Below are 19,906 nucleotides of genomic sequence, written 5' to 3'. Positions count from 1 at the left end.
AAAATAAATTCCATGCAAGTGGGACAAGTGCATTTTAAAGATTCAGTGAGTTATTTGCCATGCCTTTGAGTCGAATGCCTAAAACGTTCGAAATGCCAGAAATGGCCAAAGGCTATTTTCCGCACTATTTCACTACAGAAGCCAATCAATACGTCGTTCTACCCCATTTACCAGAGGCTCAATACCACGACCCCGACAACATGCTTACCCAACAATGAGAAGCTTTCTATGCTTGGTACTAGACTGACGACTCGAACCCCTTCAATTTCAGGTAGAAATGTTTAAGTATTGTCGTTCCGACGTGGACATTTTACGACGTTGCTCTTTTTGGTAATTATTCATGGAACTTGGAGGGATCAATCCTTTGAAAGAAGCCTGCACCAATGCCAAAGCGTGTTCCTTAGTATACCGCCAACGATTCATACCCGAAAACACCCTGGCTGTCATCAACCCTCAAACGACGAACTTTGTCAAACGTCGATACTCATTGTGTCACTTCACTAGTGGGAGCAAAAATATTCAGCTTACATAGAACATGCTCAAAAGTCTTCGCACTGTCACTACCTACCTTTAGTGGGGCCCTAGTCATTGACGTGACATACCATGTCGTTTAAGAAACCAGCTTGTCAAAACCGAATGTGTCAAACGTTTGATCAAACATAAACATCATTTGATCGATCGTCCACCTCAACGGGTGGTGTGGTGTTACAAAGAATGGCAACTGGTGTACAGCCTCTTGCGAGAAAGTCAAGGCGACACCATCGTGTTTGTGGAAGGCATTCCTGGCGAAGATGACGAGATCGTGTCTAATCCCAATAAAACCCATCGGATCATTTTTGACGACATGTTAGGAGAATACGAAGAAAGTACTAAACTAGTTTACGCGCAAAGAGCATCATCGTAATGTCAGTGTCATTCACATCACCCACAATTGGTTTCAACAAAGTAAAGCCCATCACACCATCAGTCTCAATGCTCATTACGTGGTCTTATATAAAAGCCCTAGAGATAAATCACAAGTGCAAGTCTTAGCCTAATAGTTAGGAACGCCTTAGTTGACTCATCGTACGACGATGCCACTCAAATCACACACGCCTGTTTACTCGTGGATTCAAAACCCACCCATCCAATTATTTGCGATTTCGTACTCATCTATTTCACAACTGGTGCCAAGACAGAGGGCCTGTCGTCTACACGTCCCCGTCATCGACATAACAACAGCAACAACAAAAATCTATAAAAAAAACCTCGGATACTTTGGGTCAGTCTCTTACAGCATCAACATGACTTTTCTTCGGTCTCATCTTCCCGTGAAAGTGATTCGTTCCTTGTCGCAAACAAAATCCACAGCTACTCAATCGTGTCTTTGAAGCCAGTATAAAATAAATCTTACGATATTTTACGGTGACAGCACGGGAATTACTGCAAGGCATCATTCACATTCCTCAACAACCAGACGCGTTTTTGACAGAAACAAAGTATCCTTGACGCAACTGGGCGATGTCCGCATCGAAACTCAAACCAAAAAAGAGGTGGCGGTTCTCTCGGAGGTGTCATCATTCGCTCCCTCTAAAAATGAAATAAAAACCACTGCCGAAAAAGCGAAACGAATCCAAAAGAAGAAAAAGAGCGACGGTGTCATGACCAGGTCACAACCACAGAAAAAGAAAAGCCCACAGAAAATAAAAAGTCAACAGAAAAAGAAAATCCCACAGAAAACAGCTTCTACCCTCAAGAGAGAAACTTAGGCCAGGACGTAACCTTATAGTCGCAAACCACTACCTGCAGCGACGGTGAACGAGTTTTCAGTATCCTCAGGTTCTTCCACTTCTCTGTTGTTGGTGTTGCCTTCCAAACTCATTTTGATATCCGTTCTTCATCATTTGATGATACAATGGAAACCCGCGTCTCCAAGAACGTCTCCTCCAGCGATGACACCCTCTATTCTTGAGCTGCAGTGGCAACTGCTCACAAAGTACCTTCCCCCAAAACTAAAGTCCAAGAGAGATCGGGCATGTCACAAAGTTTACTGGATTTGTCCAAGCAAAAACTGTCCCGATTAAGTCCGTTGCGAACCCCTCCAAGACGTGTGATGCTTGTCATCAAGTTAATATGAAGTAAAGACGATCAATGGCGATGCATTCCGGTATAAAACAATACCTGCGGTAAAGAATGAGAATCAGTGTTTTTTTGCTCAGGTGCAAACACAGATGTCACTCCCCAGAAGAGAAGCCATCCCTCTTCTAACCCCAAAGGAAAGAAAATGAAAGGATTTCCTCCTCGTTTAGCCAAACATTGGGACGTGTTGTCCGTCCTGTCCATAGCCGCTCCATCCATGCGAAAACAACTCATTCAAACATCATCCAAAGACGTCGTCGATACCGTGTGTGAATGTTGCCTGAATGTCTTGAAAGGCACGATACCTTTGTTTCTACATCAAAAAGGAATGCATAGTCAAGCATCGATACGTTCTTCACCAAATGATCAAGAAGAAAATACCCATCCGTCTAAAAAAGAATGCTGGTACAACGCAGAGGAATTTCGCCCGTGTTGTTAGAACCCTTGATGAAAGGAGTATTTGGAACAATGCTGGGATGACTCAATGGGTGCAAGATAAACGGTAAAAAGGACCAAGAAGATACAAGGGCAAGGGACCTTTGTAGTTAAAAGATCTCAGACGTGACCAATGAAATCCGATGAAAGGATGAAAACTGACATTAGTGCCTTACAAACGATGAATGAAATTCCATCTTTGGCAAGAACAATGGACCCCGCATTTGCCTCCCAACCCTCATTTGACAGAGATGTCCCAGTTAAAACACGAATTGCAATAATCGATGGATCGCAACGATTTGTTCGAAAAAGAAAAATTGCAAAAGTACGGTCAACTATTGCAACGACTGCAACTCTTTCACCATAAATCTTTAGACGAAACAGCTCTGGCAACTCTGACATATTTTAGGACCCTGATAAAAAAAAAATCCATCACCATTACCACCACCACCACCACCACCACCACCATCAGCTCCAGATGTCAAGATAGACACAGCGCCACGAATGCCTGAGGAGGAAGAGTTACGAGAAGTCTTTCATACACCGACTTCTGCTCCCATTCCTAGTAATATTGAAGCGTCCTTGTTGACCCCTTCCCCCACTCCCCAACAAGAAGAATTTAAAGCTTGGGTTAAAAAGATGATATTCACTCCTCCTTCGAGAAAAGTCAAAAAGAAAGAAGGAAAACCAGAAGTTAAAAAAGAAAAGAAGACCAAAGCCATCACATTACCACATCCACTGCCACCACTACTCTCGACTTCTACTCTCGTAGCACATCGGACACGTAATGCCGTTTCCAAACCACCATTTAGCCCCATCCAAAGTAGTAGCAGTGAAGAGTGGGTGACGTATTTAAAAATGAAGCCAGCATTTACTACGATCCAGTTCATACTTTAAGTTACGGAGGAGTTCAGAAATAGTACCGTGCTGCCAAAACCCGTCTGAAAAGTCTCCGTTTACCTCAAGTGCAACGATGGTTACAAGAACAAGACACTTTACACAAACCCACTGGACGAAAATTTTCCAGAAGTAGCACCTGAGTGGAGGGCATCGATCATCAATGGCAAGCCGATTTAGCCGATGTCTCTCAATTGACCACCTACAATCGTGACTACAAATATTTGTTTTGCATCATCGACGCCTTTTCCAAATTGGCAGGGGTGTGCCATTGACTTCCAAATCGAGCAGTGAGTTAGTGCCAGCCATCAAACTGGTGTTGAAACAAAGTGGTCGGCACCCTCTTCGATGGCAAACCGAAAAAGGCACCGAATTTCTGAACCAAGCTTAAATTTATTTTTAAAGAAACGTAACATTCAGTTTTTCACCATCGAGAATCCCAACACCATTGCAAGCATCGTTGAATGTTTCAAACGCACTTTGAAAGAACGCGTATGGAAATATTTTACGCATCAATAACTCTCAAGTACATCGACATCTTACCGCACACGGTTCAAGCGTACAGCCAATCTTACCATCAAATCATCGGACGCCATCCCCCAAGAAGTGACTCCCGAAAACGAAGTGTTCTTTCTTCAGCGCCTGTTTGGTACGTCCCCGGCAGTGGCTGTCCCCACGAAAAGTGGATTGTTGTCAGCAGGAGATTGTGTGTGCATTGACAAAACCAAACACACTTTCGACAATGGTCACTTACCCAACGGGACAACCGAATCGTTTCGTGTCACAGGACGAATGCGTGGTCGTCATCCTGCAGTTCATAAATTGGAAGACATGAACGGGGAAGTGTTAAAAGAAACGGTGTACTTGCCCGAGTTACAACGCGTGACCAAAAAAGAAGACGAAGTGTACGACATTGAAAGCATACTCGAACGAAGAACCCAAAAAATAAGAAAACGTCGTGTCAAAGAAGTCAAAGTACGCTGGAAAGGATATCCTCCCAGTTCTGATTCTTGGATCGACGCTTCGCAAGCCATCGATTATAAAAAGAAGTGAACAGCATGCACTTCCACACAGCCTCAGCTACCGTTACCACCGCAGTGAAAACTTCTTCATCGAGTTCTTCTCTGCAAGATTAACAAAAAGAATTCTTGTGGGTGTGGTTTTGAGAACGTGTGACTAAAACGCAAATCGTCTTTTCAGCCAAATCTTTGTGGTGTATTGTGTCATCGGTGCGCCCATTGCCAATGTGAGTTTGCAACAAGGAGACAAACAATTGTGGACAATTATACTGAGCATCGATTACCTTCTTCCCAATCCTTTTCTGAAATACTCATCGAGCGGAAAAAACGGGAATTTTGTGCCCAAAGTCAGTCACCATCACAACAACAACCACAACATCAATCCTCTTTTAGACACTCCTCAGACTTCGAGTGACCCTTCGGACAGCAGTAGAACTCTGGAATTATGAACAACAACAACCAATTATATTTGACGCTACCCAGTGACAGTTCCATGAAGGTTTTTTCAATAACGCTTTGTGTTGTTATACGGTCAAAATACCTCAGGCCATCCAATTGGATCAAGAAGCCTAATGGAAAGTGGCTTTGGTGGAAATCATTCACCCCACACAAATCCTAAAAATAGTTAAAAATCAAAACTGGTTTAAGGTCGAAGTTTATGACGTTCAAGTGCAAGAATACCTGAACACTCACTCAACTGTTGTAACTGTAGCTGACGCTTAGCCAATACCACCGAACGAGCTAATTAAATGGTACACCTATGGGTTGCATATTCGTGCAGGCTATTGTTTTTAGTGGTCAACATTTGGTAAATGCGATTGCTACCAGATTCAAAGCACTGCTTGGTAAAATGTTTTTCGACAAAAAACAAAAATGTGTCACCACTGAGTACCATAAAATAGCTAGTTAACTACTATTGAAATTTCCGGAGAACAAAGTGGTAGGTATTAACTTTTGTCATCAATTGTATGACATTTTGGGTGGAGAAATAAACCTATTGCAGGATAAACCCATACCAACCATTACCAACAACCTGGATTGTGCAAAATATTTTCGTTCCCCGGTAGAATTGAGCCAGGGTCTCAAGTTGATCTTTGTGTACTCCGATGTGGTTGAGCACAACGTGGTGAGACACACCTCCGTGCCGTTACTGCGTATCATTCTTTTCAAAGTGGATTCTGTCACAAACTCTGACGAGGAAGGTGGAAACATCTATCACGTTCACCACGAATTTGAACATCCTCACTATTTACCCGTCACTAAGTCGTATTTTGACTCTGTCAACATTGCTATAAAAGGAGATCTCGGACAATATATTTCATTTACCAAAGAGAAAGTCACGGTGAAACTCCATTTTCGAAAACGATTGTCTAACGAGTTGTAAGTCATGTATCCCGTGTACCGAGGCGTCGCTCGACAGCGAGGACATGGTTCAGGAGATATGTTGAAATCGGCCTTTCGTTCGGCGGCCTCCGTGTTGAAACCAGTGGTGACACGAGGAATGCACGCTTTGAAAGATGACGCACTGACGCACGGCAAAGAATTTCTCCGAAATGTCATCATCGACAAACAAAACCCTAAAGAAGCTTTCTTGAGAGCAGGCAAAAATGTCCTCCTTCAAACGGGCAAAGACATTTTGGGCGTACGAAAAACTCCTATAAATGCCCTCGAAGCTACAGAGTCATGCATTTTTGCTTACCTGACGTCATAGCAAGGGCAAGGCAGAAAGAAACGACGAAAACACCCCTTTAGAGGACTTCACACTTATAAAGCTAAATAGACTAAGACAAAAAAAAAAAAAAAAACGTCCGAGACTTAGACGGTTTTGATTATACAAAAATCACAGAGTAAAAAAAGAAACCGATGCACCGAGAGTCTTGTGCCTGTTCCAGGTCGGAACTAGATCTATTTGCCGTGCCACCCACCATGATGTAATCCTGTCGTGTGTGCTAAAGATGAACGTCCTCATCGCAAACCTCAAGATCAAGCATATGTCATCGACACGGACGACAGTCATCTACCAGGAACCCACTTTGTAGCCGTCTACTTTCCCCGTGATGGTTGTGTGGAGTATTTTGATTCGTATGGATTACCACTTGTGGAAGAGGACCTCATCGACTTTATGAGAAGAAATACCCAGACAACACGATTCAACAATGTGAAATTACGAGGCACAGATTCCATGGTGTGTGGACAATACTGTGTGTATTTTCTTCATCAACGCAGTCTTGAATATTCTTTAGAACATTTAGTGACTTACTTTGATCGTCACTCTTCTAGAAACAATGACAAAGTAGATCGATGGTTTTGTGACCATTTTATTTAACTTTTGTGTTTAGCTAGGAAACGTAGTGTACATCAATGGTACAATGACTTCCATCAGTGGAAGTCTAGCTTAACTTCACAACGATGTCAACTTTGTCAAAATAGTTTATTTGAAAAATGTTTGTTTGTTGGAAAAATTGTTTTATGGTTAATTGTCGGTTGTTACTAATTTGAATAAAAATGTTGTGTTTTGAAAAAATGTGTGTGTCGTTTGTTTTCAATTTTTATCATGATATATGCTCTTTGATTTCCCTCTATCCCACACCCTAAAATCAAACTATCAAAGCGTTCCGACCCAACAAAAATCGCAAAGCAGCCTCCAGTCTGACCATCCGGTGCCTGTTGGATGAGCTGGCCATGGAGGCCATAGAAGAAAGCGCAAAAACAGAAGAGGAAGAGTAGAAGAGACGAAGAAAGAAGAGGATGAAAAGAAAAGACCTATCTTACCTCACCTCATTCTGAGACAGACCAGCCAAGTCAAGCATATGGTGAGGACACCACCCCAGCGACAAGCAACACAGCCATTATCACCACCAATACCCTTGGTTCCCCAGATAGAAAGTTGGGACGTTGAAATGGAGAAGCAAAGACAAGAGTGGGAGCCTCAGCGACCACAATATCCACGGGTGCAGAATAGACAAAGGAGACAAGAACAAGTCTTCACAATGCCTCAAACGAAGGAGTGGGATAGTGAAGCCACTCAAGCCCCGTCTGCGCTTCCAACCACAACAATCAATTGGGACATCGATTGGAGTCGGTGTTGTGTCTGTGGTGCTCGGCCTGGGAGGTTTCACAATTAACAAGGTGCATCTGGAGTTCAAAACAATAGCCCTTCTCAGGGCTACCCCTAATACGCTAGAAAAGAGACTATTCAAGTTTCCATTTTGTGTGACTGTGGAGTAGTGTGGCTATAAACACTTACTCCTTTCCTGATGTGATTATGTGTGTTTGTGTTTGTATGTGTTTGCGTACGTTTGTGTGGATAGTAAAGTGTGTGTTTTTCCCTTTCCTTGTGTGTGAATAGTATAGTGTGTTTGTATGCGTTCGCGTACGTTTGTGTGGAAAGTAGATATGGGGTTTGCTTTTTCTCCTTCCCGTGGGTGGATAGTACATTTTGGGTTTGTGGATAGTATATAATAGTTTGTTCTTCTTCCCGTATGTGGATAGTATATTTGTGATTGTTTTTTCTTCTTCCCATGTGTGGATGGTAGATTTGGGGTTTGATGGGTTCGCTTACGTTGTGTGGATAGTAGATAATATGTGAAGTGAAGGTAAGGAATGTTTTTCTTCACGTCCGTGCTTGAAGTATATACACGGAAGGATTCAGCATTCGCGCCATTCAACATTGAATAAACCAATATGGTTTATAACCGCCTTGACAAGAGGAAGAAGTTGCAAAACGTCCTCTACGATTTGAGGATGATAGAGGAGATATTGGTTAAACTGGATATGTATATGTCCCACCATGCGTTCTAGTTTTTTTTCCGGCTGTTTAGTCCGATTGAGGTCAGCCCCTTGCTATATTGTTACCAATGTTCAGTACCGTGACGTCACCTCACCTGTTCCATTCATATTGTCCCTATACAACGACTCCACTTTCCCTTGTCGCTATACAGGCCCAATATTGTCCATGTTAATCTCCCCTTGTCGCTATACGTGTCCAAGGGGTCCGTAAACACCTTGTCTCCATACGTGCCCACGACCTTTTTGACTGGGATTTCCAATGTCACTATACTGCCCGCTATTACTACTTAGCGATTTTACCAGATTTAGTAAAGAAAGAAATATCGATCGCAGCGATCTCCGTTTGTAGCGACGGTGTAGCGCTCATCAAAATCGATCCCCTCAGCAAATGCTACGAATCTTGTTGTAACAGTATGTATAATGGCGCTATAAACCTATCTGGATATGAGCTAAACGCAAACAATTAATCAAAGCCAAATGAACGTGAAATGTAGGTCTCCATGCCTTTCTTTTGTATTATATTAAGGTGCTAATAGAGATGCATATACTAAAGTAATTTGATCAATAAAGCTTGAAAAATAAACTGAAAAAATGTAATCCAAGTCAGTGAAGCATGAAATACGAATCACACAGTAACGTATTTTTTGATGGAGTAGTACTTAACAAGATGCATCCCTTCAAGTTTGACACACACACACACACACACACACACACACACACACACAGTTTGCAAAAAGTTATAGTTGTTGTTATGGGTTTTAACGTCATCTTTCAGCACAAGATATCTATACATGTCAGCCAGTGTAACTGGTGGAGGAAGAGCACGGTAAAATCTTTAGAAAGAACTGCCACCCACGGAAAGCTACTGGCAATCTTTTTTGCATATAAGCATTGGCCAAGCTAGAGACTCGAACCCCCGTAGACAGGGGTGAGACGGCAGTGATCTGCAGCGGTGAGCGCTTTAGACTACTAGGCCACTATGGGCTCCCAGAGTTACTAGCTCCTGAGCTAAATGCTAAAACCTTACCCAAGGCAGTAAAATAAGAAATTTAATCGCAGTGACATTCTTTCGCGGTAATGTTGTGGTACTAATAGAGTTACACAGAGTAATCAAGTTTAATGATTCTATCAAATACGAAGCTTGAGAATTAAAAATAAGCATACCATTTAACCAAAGTCAGTGGAGTATGAATATAGATTGCAATGACTTACATTTGTACTAAAAGATGTAGGACCCATCAAGACGCATCCCCTCACAAAGTTTCATGTGTCGATCTATAATAATGGGTAAACAGCATGCAAATAAAAAAATACGAAAAGAAAAAACAAAACAATCTGGACAAGAGCTAAATGGAAAACCTTAACCTTAAAAATGCACGTCACAGCGATCTTCCTTTTGTGGAAGGTCCCAACCGGTAACGTGTTGACTGTCTTGTAGTATATATACCTGGCTTAAATTTGTTGTACCAGTGAAGGTTCTCTTCCCATCCAGGAGGTTTTTCCATCATCAGAACTTCCTCGGGCGTCTTACCATCATTATTTTTTATCATCGAGTCAGCTCCACATCTGAGGAGGAACAAAACGAAATGTATGTTGTGTAATCGTGAAAGACATGGCGATGTAGCTCTCTACAAGTAAGATTAATTCATCTGAACAACAAGAAATAACAACACAGCAGAAACGATTACAGCGTATGGTGGTCTGGATTTTATAAAAAATAGAAATGTTTTCATGAACTAAAATTTAATACCAGCATTAGTGATATAAACCAAAACTTAATTAGACAGACGGACAGACGTACTTATATTCGGACAAGGATAACATTATCTGCACATTCCACGTTCGTTAAAGAGTATATACACAAACCTTATGGGAAAGGCATCAACCAGAATCCTTGGATTTACTCAAAGAAGCGAAAAGCGTACATAGGGGTTGTGTACTTACGAAATGAAACAAAAATTGTACTCAGGAGTCATGGATTTATGAAATTAAGAAAACTCGTACTCCGAAGATGCGGATTTAGGAAATGAAGCAAATATGTACTCTGAAGTTGTGGATTTATTAAATATAGCGAAATACGTACGCAGGAGTTGTAAATTTATGAACTGAAGTGAAAAGCGTACTCGAGGATGTTGTGCATTTAAAAAATGAAGCAAAGACCGTAACCAGGATTTGTGGATTTATAAAATGATGTGAAAATCGTATGCAGGAGTTTCATAAGCTATTACTCAGGCTAGTGTCATTCACTCATTACTCGACAGAAATAAAGATAAGGAAAAATAAATTGTAAGAAAGACTATCAGAATAAAACACCTAAGTATAAGAGTCTTCCATATGAATCTCTTGACTTTTTAAATACTACTTTTACTCCTCTTCATGGAAGGTGATAACTTTCAATTTATTTAAGTCTTAATATTGATACAGTCTTCAGGTTCTCAAACGTTCTGAATTTTAACAAATGTGAATCTGAAAGTCATAAAATCATCTAAGCATGCATTTTGCCATTATTTTCCTCCCACCCTAAACACAGCGCAGTAAATAAATTGTAGTTAACATTAAATACATTAAAGATCCAATAAGAAGTAAAACACCGCTAGTAACGAAACAAAGTAAAATACGATTTATGAAACAATCTCTAAGTTGTTGTATTTCGGTGGTAACGTATTAAAAATCGGAAATGTGTTTAAGGAATACAAATGTGACACCACAATGCCTAGTATAAACAGACAGGAGTATATCTCTACTAAATTCGATGCGGAGTGCAAAAAGAGAGATGCATTTATCTGTGCCTTTAAGATCAGTTTAAAAAATCTTGACATGAACAGTGAAGAAATAAGTTAACGAAATCATTTTCAGATAAATAACAAAGGAAGTGTGTGTGTGTGTGTGTGTGTGTGTGTGTGTGTGTGGAGGTTCAGAATATTGTTCTGCAACGGAAAATGTACATATATTAACAAAATCCAGTCAATCCTGTCTTAATAGACCAAGTCTATTAAAAACAATTCTGTCTAAAACATCTACTTTTTCCTGGGACCTTTAAATCACATTCTGAAGAACTGAACTTCTATTAAGCAATTACTTCTCTTGGAAGGCAATTTTTTTTTACGTCTGACTAAAAGACAGGTTGGACTGTAGTTTTTAAAAGATTGCATACCTTGTGAATGTAATAGATCAAGGATTCATTTTGTTATTATTCGAAATATCCTTATATCCAACATAAAGAAATATTCTTAAGACATTCTGAAGGCTCGTTGTTAATGACCTGAAGATGTGATCATATTGGATATTTTCTCAACCAGTTGAATCAAAGAGAGTAACGAGACTAATGCTTTATCAAAAAGATGCTATTGATATTTAATTTTATAAAATTGATTAGAATTTCGTTGTGATTGTGCTTGCATTTTAGACAAGTTTGACATAAACAGCAAGGTCGTCATAGCGATAGATAGATAAGAAAAGCGCAGGATGAACGCACCCTATTGTCATTAGACCTGTGTTCTCCCACTGTGTCGCAAGTTTTCTTCTGAGCTTCTCAGACAAATTATCGGTTTCAGCGTCTTATTAAGTCCATGATAAACGTGTCACAGGGGTGGAATAAAGCTTTTCTGGTCCTGGTCACTACAGTTTAGAAGGGGTGGGGGACGGAGGTTCACTTAAGATAAAGATCTACAAATACACACTGAAATCAGTGCTTAAACTCTCCTTTGTACGTGCATAATTATTATAGATATGTTAGGTTATATATTATATCTTTTGGACCTATATATGATTTATTTAAATATATGTACTTTCATCCATTGCAACTGTTGGGGGATGACTTGGGGCCGGGCAAGGTACGTCCCCACCCCTACGACTTCACCTTCACCCAGCATTCTCCTGACAAGCAGTTTGTGCTGTCCTGTCCTTCATGATTCCCCATATAAATGCGATGCAACACTGCCTGAGTAATACAATATCGACATGTACTAGCTGTGACAAATCTCTTTGAATATATATATTTCTCAAAACAAAAATGTTTGCCTCTCTAAGATCACAAACTTCGACCAACTTACGACAGCATCTTTGTAAGAACAAGCCTGAAGTCGTTTGCATGACTGGTCATATCGGTATGAAGTGCATTTTACATGTATAGCTTTGTTGTATAAATTCGGAATCACTTGTCAGTACGACGTTTGCAATAAGTGAATGGTTGATAATGACGATTAGAAATAGAGGGGAAAAAATGTTGGAGCGTCGCTCCCTATACCTAAGATGCATTTTCCTTATATCTAAATCATTCGGAATACATGATATGTTTGGTACAGGACCAGTGCGTTTTAAACGCTTTAACCCGCACATTCCATTTGTGATATTTAAAATAAAATAATCATTATGGATAGAGCGAGGCCGAGTACGGCCTGGTCCTTTTCGATAATAAAATGAATGATAAATGTAAAATGCAATACACAGACTTATGATTGAATCAAGATTTACAGAGATTTACAGATTCACACACAAAGAAGACGTCAAATGGACAGATCTAATGCAAGACTAAGCTATTTATTCAATGTAAATCCCATAAAATACAATGTTTTATGTTTACTATAAATATTTCTTAGCGGTAAAAAAACCCAGTTAAAATTGGACAACTATATTTACAAGGCCAAACTGTTATTTTTATTTCATAAACTGTTATTTTTATTTCATGAATAATTCTACCCATGACAAAAACAATACAAAGACGAGCTCCGACACAGCACTGGAACCTTGGGCAATACATTCTGGAACTCACAAATAACATGTTGAACTTGGGCAAAACATTTTTGATTTGTACAATCGCTTTAAAGTTATCTATTGTTCTACTATAGATGCACATCGTGAATAAGATATGTGTGTTCCGTGTATCTTTTTCCTCTTGGAATTGCTAATTAAACCAAATAGAATGCCATAGATCTTACTCCAACTTGTAATTTTGTTCCATGTTTTCTTGATTACATTGGAATTGCTAATTAAGCAATAAGAACTTCTTTTTTTAAAAAAATTATCTAACACGTGCGCAAGTGTGCAATGAACTCAGCTACTAATTCAACATGTCAGGACCACTAAGTGAAAGGACATATTTGTTGTAGAGACTAATCATTCAATCCACGCCCCAAAAGTATCATTTTGCAAATCATTTGCTTTCTGTTTAATCGCCGTCTTTCATTTTACGAAATAAAACACAACGTAAAGTGGGGTAGTTTATACCTGCTTCGCCTAAAATAACAAAATATGATACTGTATTTTCATTCCGGAGAGAATCAATGGATTGCACTTACGTTTAGAGTCAATTAATACCTACCTAAGTAACTTGCTTACTAAATGAGCAAGCAAGTAGTTCAGAAATTCAGTAAGTAGTACAAACAAAAGAAATGTTCATTTTTAGGGTTGAATGGCATGTACGTATCTTTTTTGCTCTTCTAACTTTAGCATGGCGGGGGCGGTTACTGCGTGTGTTCCAAAGAGTAATCACCATGGCTATCGTAATGAAATCCCTTGGGATTTTAAAGCAGGTGTTCTATGTCGTCCATACGTCAAAAATACGTTAAGAAGCGAAATTTCGCGAGATTTATTGTTTATAGATGGATTATAAAAATAACTAACTTCAATTTTCAAAAACATAACGCAGTTTTTTTTCTTTGTTTTTAAGGTGTAGAAAAATACAAATTTGATGAGACTGATACCATACCTGGGAACAGACCTTGAAAATTTGTCTGAGATGCTTTTCCGTTCAACTTTATAATTCAGAGGTGATTCATTATGGGTGCCTAGGTAAAAGTGCTAGTATTACGGTACAAGACTTGTACGCCGACAATGTCACCTTGTCTGTTAATCACTATTTCAGGTCAAAATTCAGAAGCGTGACCCATCCCTCTATTCATTTCAAGTCATCCATGAATACCATCCTCCTAAGATACCATTCAACGCGTGAATACCATCCTCCTAACATACAAAACTACGCGTGAATACCGTCCTCCTAACATACCAAACAACACGTGAATACCATCCTCCTAATATACCAAACCACGCGTGAATACCGTCCTCCTAACATACCAAACTACGCGCTAATACGATCCTCCTAACAAACAAAGCAACGCGTGAATAATATCCTCCTAGCATAATAAAACCACGCAACGCAAACAACGCGTAAATACTATCCTCCTAACATACCAAATCAGGCGTGAATACAATCCTCCAAACATACCAAATTACGCCTGGATACCATCCTCCTAACATACCAAACCACGCGTGGATACCATCCTCCTTACATGCCAAACCATGCGTGAATACCATCCTCCTAACATACCAAACTATGAGTTAATACCAGCCTCATAACAAACAAAGCAACGAGTGAATAATATCCTCCTAGCATAATAAAACCACGCGTGAATACCATCCTCCTAACATAGCAAGCAACGCGTGAATACCATCCTCCTAACATACCAAGCAATGTTTGAATATCCTCCTCCGAACATATCAAGCAACGCGTAAATACTATCCTCTTAACATACCAATCCAGGCGTGAATACCATCCTCCTAACATACCAAACAACGTGTGAATACCATCCTCCTAATATAACAAGCAACGTGTGAATTCCATCCTCCTAACATACCAGACCACACTTGAATAGAACTACAAAGATCAATCGTGCCAAATAACAAATTTTTATATTTGGTTTTGGTTTGTTGCTTTAAGGCACAGCAACACAAGTACGTTACTTAGTGCCGCGGCAGTTGGAGTAAAATGGCTTGCTCAAGGACACACCATATTAGCCGAACCAGGATGGGCCGATGATAGGGTTCTAACTCGTGCCCTTTCGGTCTTGAGTCTTGACTTCCCCAACTAATCGTATCTTGAAAGAACTCACTGCATGGTTTTTAAACCGCTGTTTAATTGCTACAGGCTAATTTTATGTTTGCCTTTCCTCTTTTCCATACATAGTTTAATGCCATTTAATAGAAATGTGAATTTAAACATAAAGATAAATATCAGGTTACTTCCTGTCCGCAGTTTAGCACATGTACGTTTTTGATAATTAAAGGCCAAAGAGTATTAAAGTTTTCCGATATACAGAAAAAAGAAACACAAAGCATTTGTCAATTAAATTGTTCTGGTAATCGGCCGTGTTTTGTGTCACATGGCTGCAAAAACTGACATCATAAAAGACGCAATCAATGTCTCCTAAAACAGAATTAAATGCAAAATATTCTGTGAATAGTGTTCTACTGAAAATTCATTTGCTGAATAATATTGTGTATCATACTAAAGACACTCCATAAATGAAAGACCAAGCAAAATTTACTTTTATGCAACCATGTGGAGAGGATGTGAACCCTTCTTTTTTATACAGAAGACGAATAAACTGTACGTCAGAACCGAAAATGTTATGACTGCGACTGAAATAAAGCATTTACAGCCCTTATTCGTTGCCGTGGCCTACGAGGTTACAGCGCGGGAGGTCGCGGGTTCGAACACCGGCTGAGTCATACAAAAGACTTTAAAAAATCGTACTAACAGCTGCCTCGCTTGGCGATCAGCATTAAGAGATTAGTGTTCGGACTGGTAGGCCTGGTGTCAGGATAATGTGTTACATATTTGCTGCATAATGCTAGACATCACTAAAAAAAAAATCCTGCCACACAGCAGATATCATAGCGATATTACTGAAAACTTGTTAAAGCTACGTTAAAAATCCAAATCAATCATACACACACACACACACACACACACACACACACACGGTTCTAAATTCACACCAATCTGCGAACCGTAGTCTTTGAGGAACTCGTGTTCACTACATGACAATATATGACAGTCTTATACATTCTTGAGGAACTCGTGTTCACTACATGTCAGTATATGACAGTCTTATACAGTCTTTGAGGAAATCGTGTTCACTACATGACTGTATATGACAGCCTTGTACATTTTTGAGGAACTCGTGTTCACTACATGACAGTATATGACAGTTTTGTACATGCAATTGTTACTTAAAGCTTCAAGCAGTATTTACATTATCGATTTTTACATAAAAACAGACGAAGAGAAATGCCTTGAAAAGTTTACTTCGAAGGAAATAAAATAACAAGAATTACTGATATGATGTAATATCACCTTTCTTTGACAAACTGGCGACTATTAGATGGAGTTGCTATATTGACCAGTCAAAAACAGGAAAACGATTTCCCCACTCATTAGCATAGCTCTTATTCTGACCAAGAACACCAACCCCATGTCAGGGGACATTAAAGTTATGGTGAAATATAATTTAAATTGGATGAAAAATAACACGTTATACATATTGTAATTGTACAATTTATAATGTGCCAACCACACGGGTATAGGGCGGTAAATCAAATAGTTTTGACGAACTATTGATAACAATTTGGTATTGTTGCAAGGGACGCCACTTTAGAGATAGAGAGGTCCCGCTGGGTTCAAGTCCACATCCGGGCGAATCACCCCTCTCATCCTCAACCCATCCTCGTGACATCATCGCTTGATTAATATCATATCCATTACCCACAAAGTGATTCATCAACGTTCCAAAATCTGTGTAAAGAATATAATACATTACAGAGAAGATAGAGGACCAATTTCTCATCTAACACGATATGGAGACATTTCCTTGTGATTCCCCGTGACTCATTTCGATGTGTATATTTGTGCTTACATAAACACTCCTTTCGTGGAGTTAAAGGTACACGAGTACTATTTCTCAGAGAATACACAAGGGTGGGTTTCAGAAATTGAAGCCACACAAGTACCAGTTTGTTACTTTGTGAAAAAATGGTGTCATTATGAGAAAATAGAGACCATCTGATCTACCGGCTGGTGATGAGTGGTCAATGAGCAATCAAACTGTTGTTCCTAAGTCGTCCTATGTCGTATAGACAAGAAATACATAGTCTAGCCCATACAACTTCTTAATCTGGACCTGAATAATTTTTTATTGGCCGAAAATTAAAAGTGATGTTTATAAGTACCAAAGATCTTGTCACACTTGTCAAATGGTAGGAAATTGGTAGGAAATCTCAATCAGAAGTTATCTAAGGTACATCTGCAACCTATTCCTGCATTTGACTATTTGACAAGCCATTTAGCAGAAAAATGGTAGACTGTCGGTTCCTTACCTAACACCAAGTAACTCAACCAATACTTGTTGACCACAATAGTGCATCCTCAAGATTTCCACAGGCTATTCCTTTTACGAATATTAAAGCAAAAACTGTTGTAAAAGTTTAGGCAATGTTTTCTAACACTTGTTTGCCTAGCCAAATCTGTCCAGCCAATTGAATGTCTTATTATTTCCAACAACTTACGCATGATTAGACATCCAACAGTTTATTTTTTCTGCCTATCACCCTGAAAGTCATGGGGTTAGCACAAGATTGTCAAAAAACACTCTCACCTACTCAGGATACATGTATATCATAATATTGAATCAAACCGTAAAAAGAGAGTGATCAGTAACATCCTGCATTGAATAAGTATTGAGTAAGATCAGGATAGGTTTTTTTCCCCATATTGGTATTTATCTCCAAATGAACGACCCCAAGACTACCATAAAACACCAAAAGACTGTCCCCAAAACACCCTCAACTACCTAGGATACATGTAGACAATTAACAAAAATCAAACCAAATAAGAAGACCATGATCAGTAAAATTCTACCCTGTATAACTATCGATAAAGATAGTAGATTTTTTCTATCGTTGAAGGAAAGACCCTAAGACTGTCCGAAAAGAAGCTCATCGACTGATGATACATGTATACAATTACATGAACTTAATGTAATATGCAGTTTGGTGCATTCTCTCTCTCTCTCTGATCATAGATAATTCACTAAATTAATTTTATATTGCAATGAGCAGCACACTTAATAAATCAGAAACAAGCGTCACTACATTCATATTCAAACAATTCTTTTTAAAAAAATCTTTAATGAGACAAAGATCCGCTGGATAATTATAACCCAAGAGTGCCATATTTATATATTGTTTTAAATTCTTGAACTAATTTATTATTTTAATTGATTTGATAATGGTAATAATAACAATAAATAAAACTAAAATCTCCCATAACATTATGTCTTTTGTTTCTGATTATTTCCACTTCCAGAGACAAAAGTTGTAAAACTGGGGTTGAAAAAGATAGAGCACCCTGCTGCAGTGTATGCGTTTTTGTTTTCGTAAGGTACTATATAAATCACTTAGATATTCGAGAAAGCACATGTTTTTAGAGAACGATTAAAACTTCGTTGCTAACCTGCACCTTTAAAAAAGGGGTTGAAAGGGTTACAATGTTTGTCGACACAAAATTAATGCCGAAAAGCACCGTGGGAGCATTAATTATTTATAGTAAAGGCATAACTTTAGAAATTTAGAGCACCGTCTGTTGTCGTAATGCCATGCTAATCTGTATTATGTCATTGGTAAAACAGATGGCGACACGAGTTGGACAAAAAGATGATACTATTAGCAGTATTTACATTATTGCAAGGCCAAATCTGTATGAAAACAGCAGTTAAAATGATGCAATTGTAATATGGCAAGTTTATAAACAGAATATACAAAACTTGTAATAGCTGACATAGCATTTGCCACACGACAAACAGAATCAATTCAGTAACTGGCAAACTGCAAGATGCAATGACGCAGAATGAAAATAGATCTAAGCACTTGCAAGCAGCCATTTACAGCTTGCATTTACAGCAGCTTGCATCAATGAAGAATAGCAAGACTATTGTGTCATCAAAATAATGGCTTTGCCAACAGACACTGTCTTGTGGCTAACTTTATTTGATTCAGTATGGAGCCTACTGCGTCCAGATAGGCGAAAACAATGCTATCTATCGTGCAGAAAGGCAATTTGTTGAAAGACAGGGATTCGCCATGGCTTGAATCTTTAGACAGATAAAAGATATTGTCTATTCATGATTCTTAGCCTGTCGTCATTTGTCACCAATATAATCAACTTTCTAGAGAGAATATGCGTTAGCCACATAGCAGTATTCTGTTTGAAGAGTAAAGCGATCCCTCTATGGGCCAGAATGAAGTATTCAGTTTCTAATAGAAGCCAAAGTTTCATTCATTTTTAACAAATGATTGAATGATTTTCCTGCTAAGGGCTTATAGTGCTTATAGTTTATATTATTTCCATGTTGCCAAAGGAAACCTAAGTACATCCACCCACACATGGCGGGGGGGGGGGGGGAGAGGAGAAATATTCCGTTGATATTCCCTTGTAACTATTGTCCTTTCAAAAACAAAAAATGTTAATTATGTATTATAACTGAGGTCATATTTTGTGCTAGAAACAGTTGTCGTCGCAAATATCAATGTTCCAATTTACTGAATATTGTCTTGACTTTATGCACAAGTTAAGGTTCTTGACCGCACAGAATAATGAATTAAAGAAACAAGTTGACTGTTTGTTTATCAAGTGGTTTTATGATTACTTAGACCTATGACATTATCACTTTCCGCCTTTCGATCACAAGGAAATAAAATTAAACAAGTCTATTTAATGTTTTTGTAAAAGGTAAGAAATGAAAAGAGGAAACTCGATTTGTCTGGTATCATCAACTCGTGTCAGTATTTTCAAACAGAGTTGACTGGGTGTAAAA

The 19,906-nt window shown here is 39.0% G+C and overlaps 1 protein-coding gene across 3 annotated transcripts in view; it reads right to left on the bottom strand.

Moving 5' to 3' along the window:
* Positions 1-19,906, bottom strand: part of LOC149802295 (uncharacterized) — a 117,510-nt gene that overhangs the window by 64,082 nt on the left and 33,522 nt on the right. For all 3 annotated transcript variants that reach the window (XR_016420805.1, XM_089956721.1, XM_089956722.1), the window contains exon 2: positions 9,706-9,824. Coding sequence is in view for 2 of the 3 variants with exons in the window: in XM_089956721.1 (XP_089812847.1) it covers positions 9,706-9,824 (119 nt within the window). In the remaining variant the exon portion in view is untranslated. The remainder of the gene's footprint in view (positions 1-9,705; positions 9,825-19,906) is intronic.

This window comes from Sinohyriopsis cumingii, chromosome 4 (assembly GCF_028554795.1).
Source record: "Sinohyriopsis cumingii isolate HCF-2022 chromosome 4, ASM2855479v2, whole genome shotgun sequence".
In the NCBI taxonomy this organism is placed as follows: Eukaryota; Metazoa; Mollusca; class Bivalvia; order Unionida; family Unionidae; genus Sinohyriopsis; species Sinohyriopsis cumingii.
This window is presented reverse-complemented; position numbering and strand designations above follow the sequence as displayed.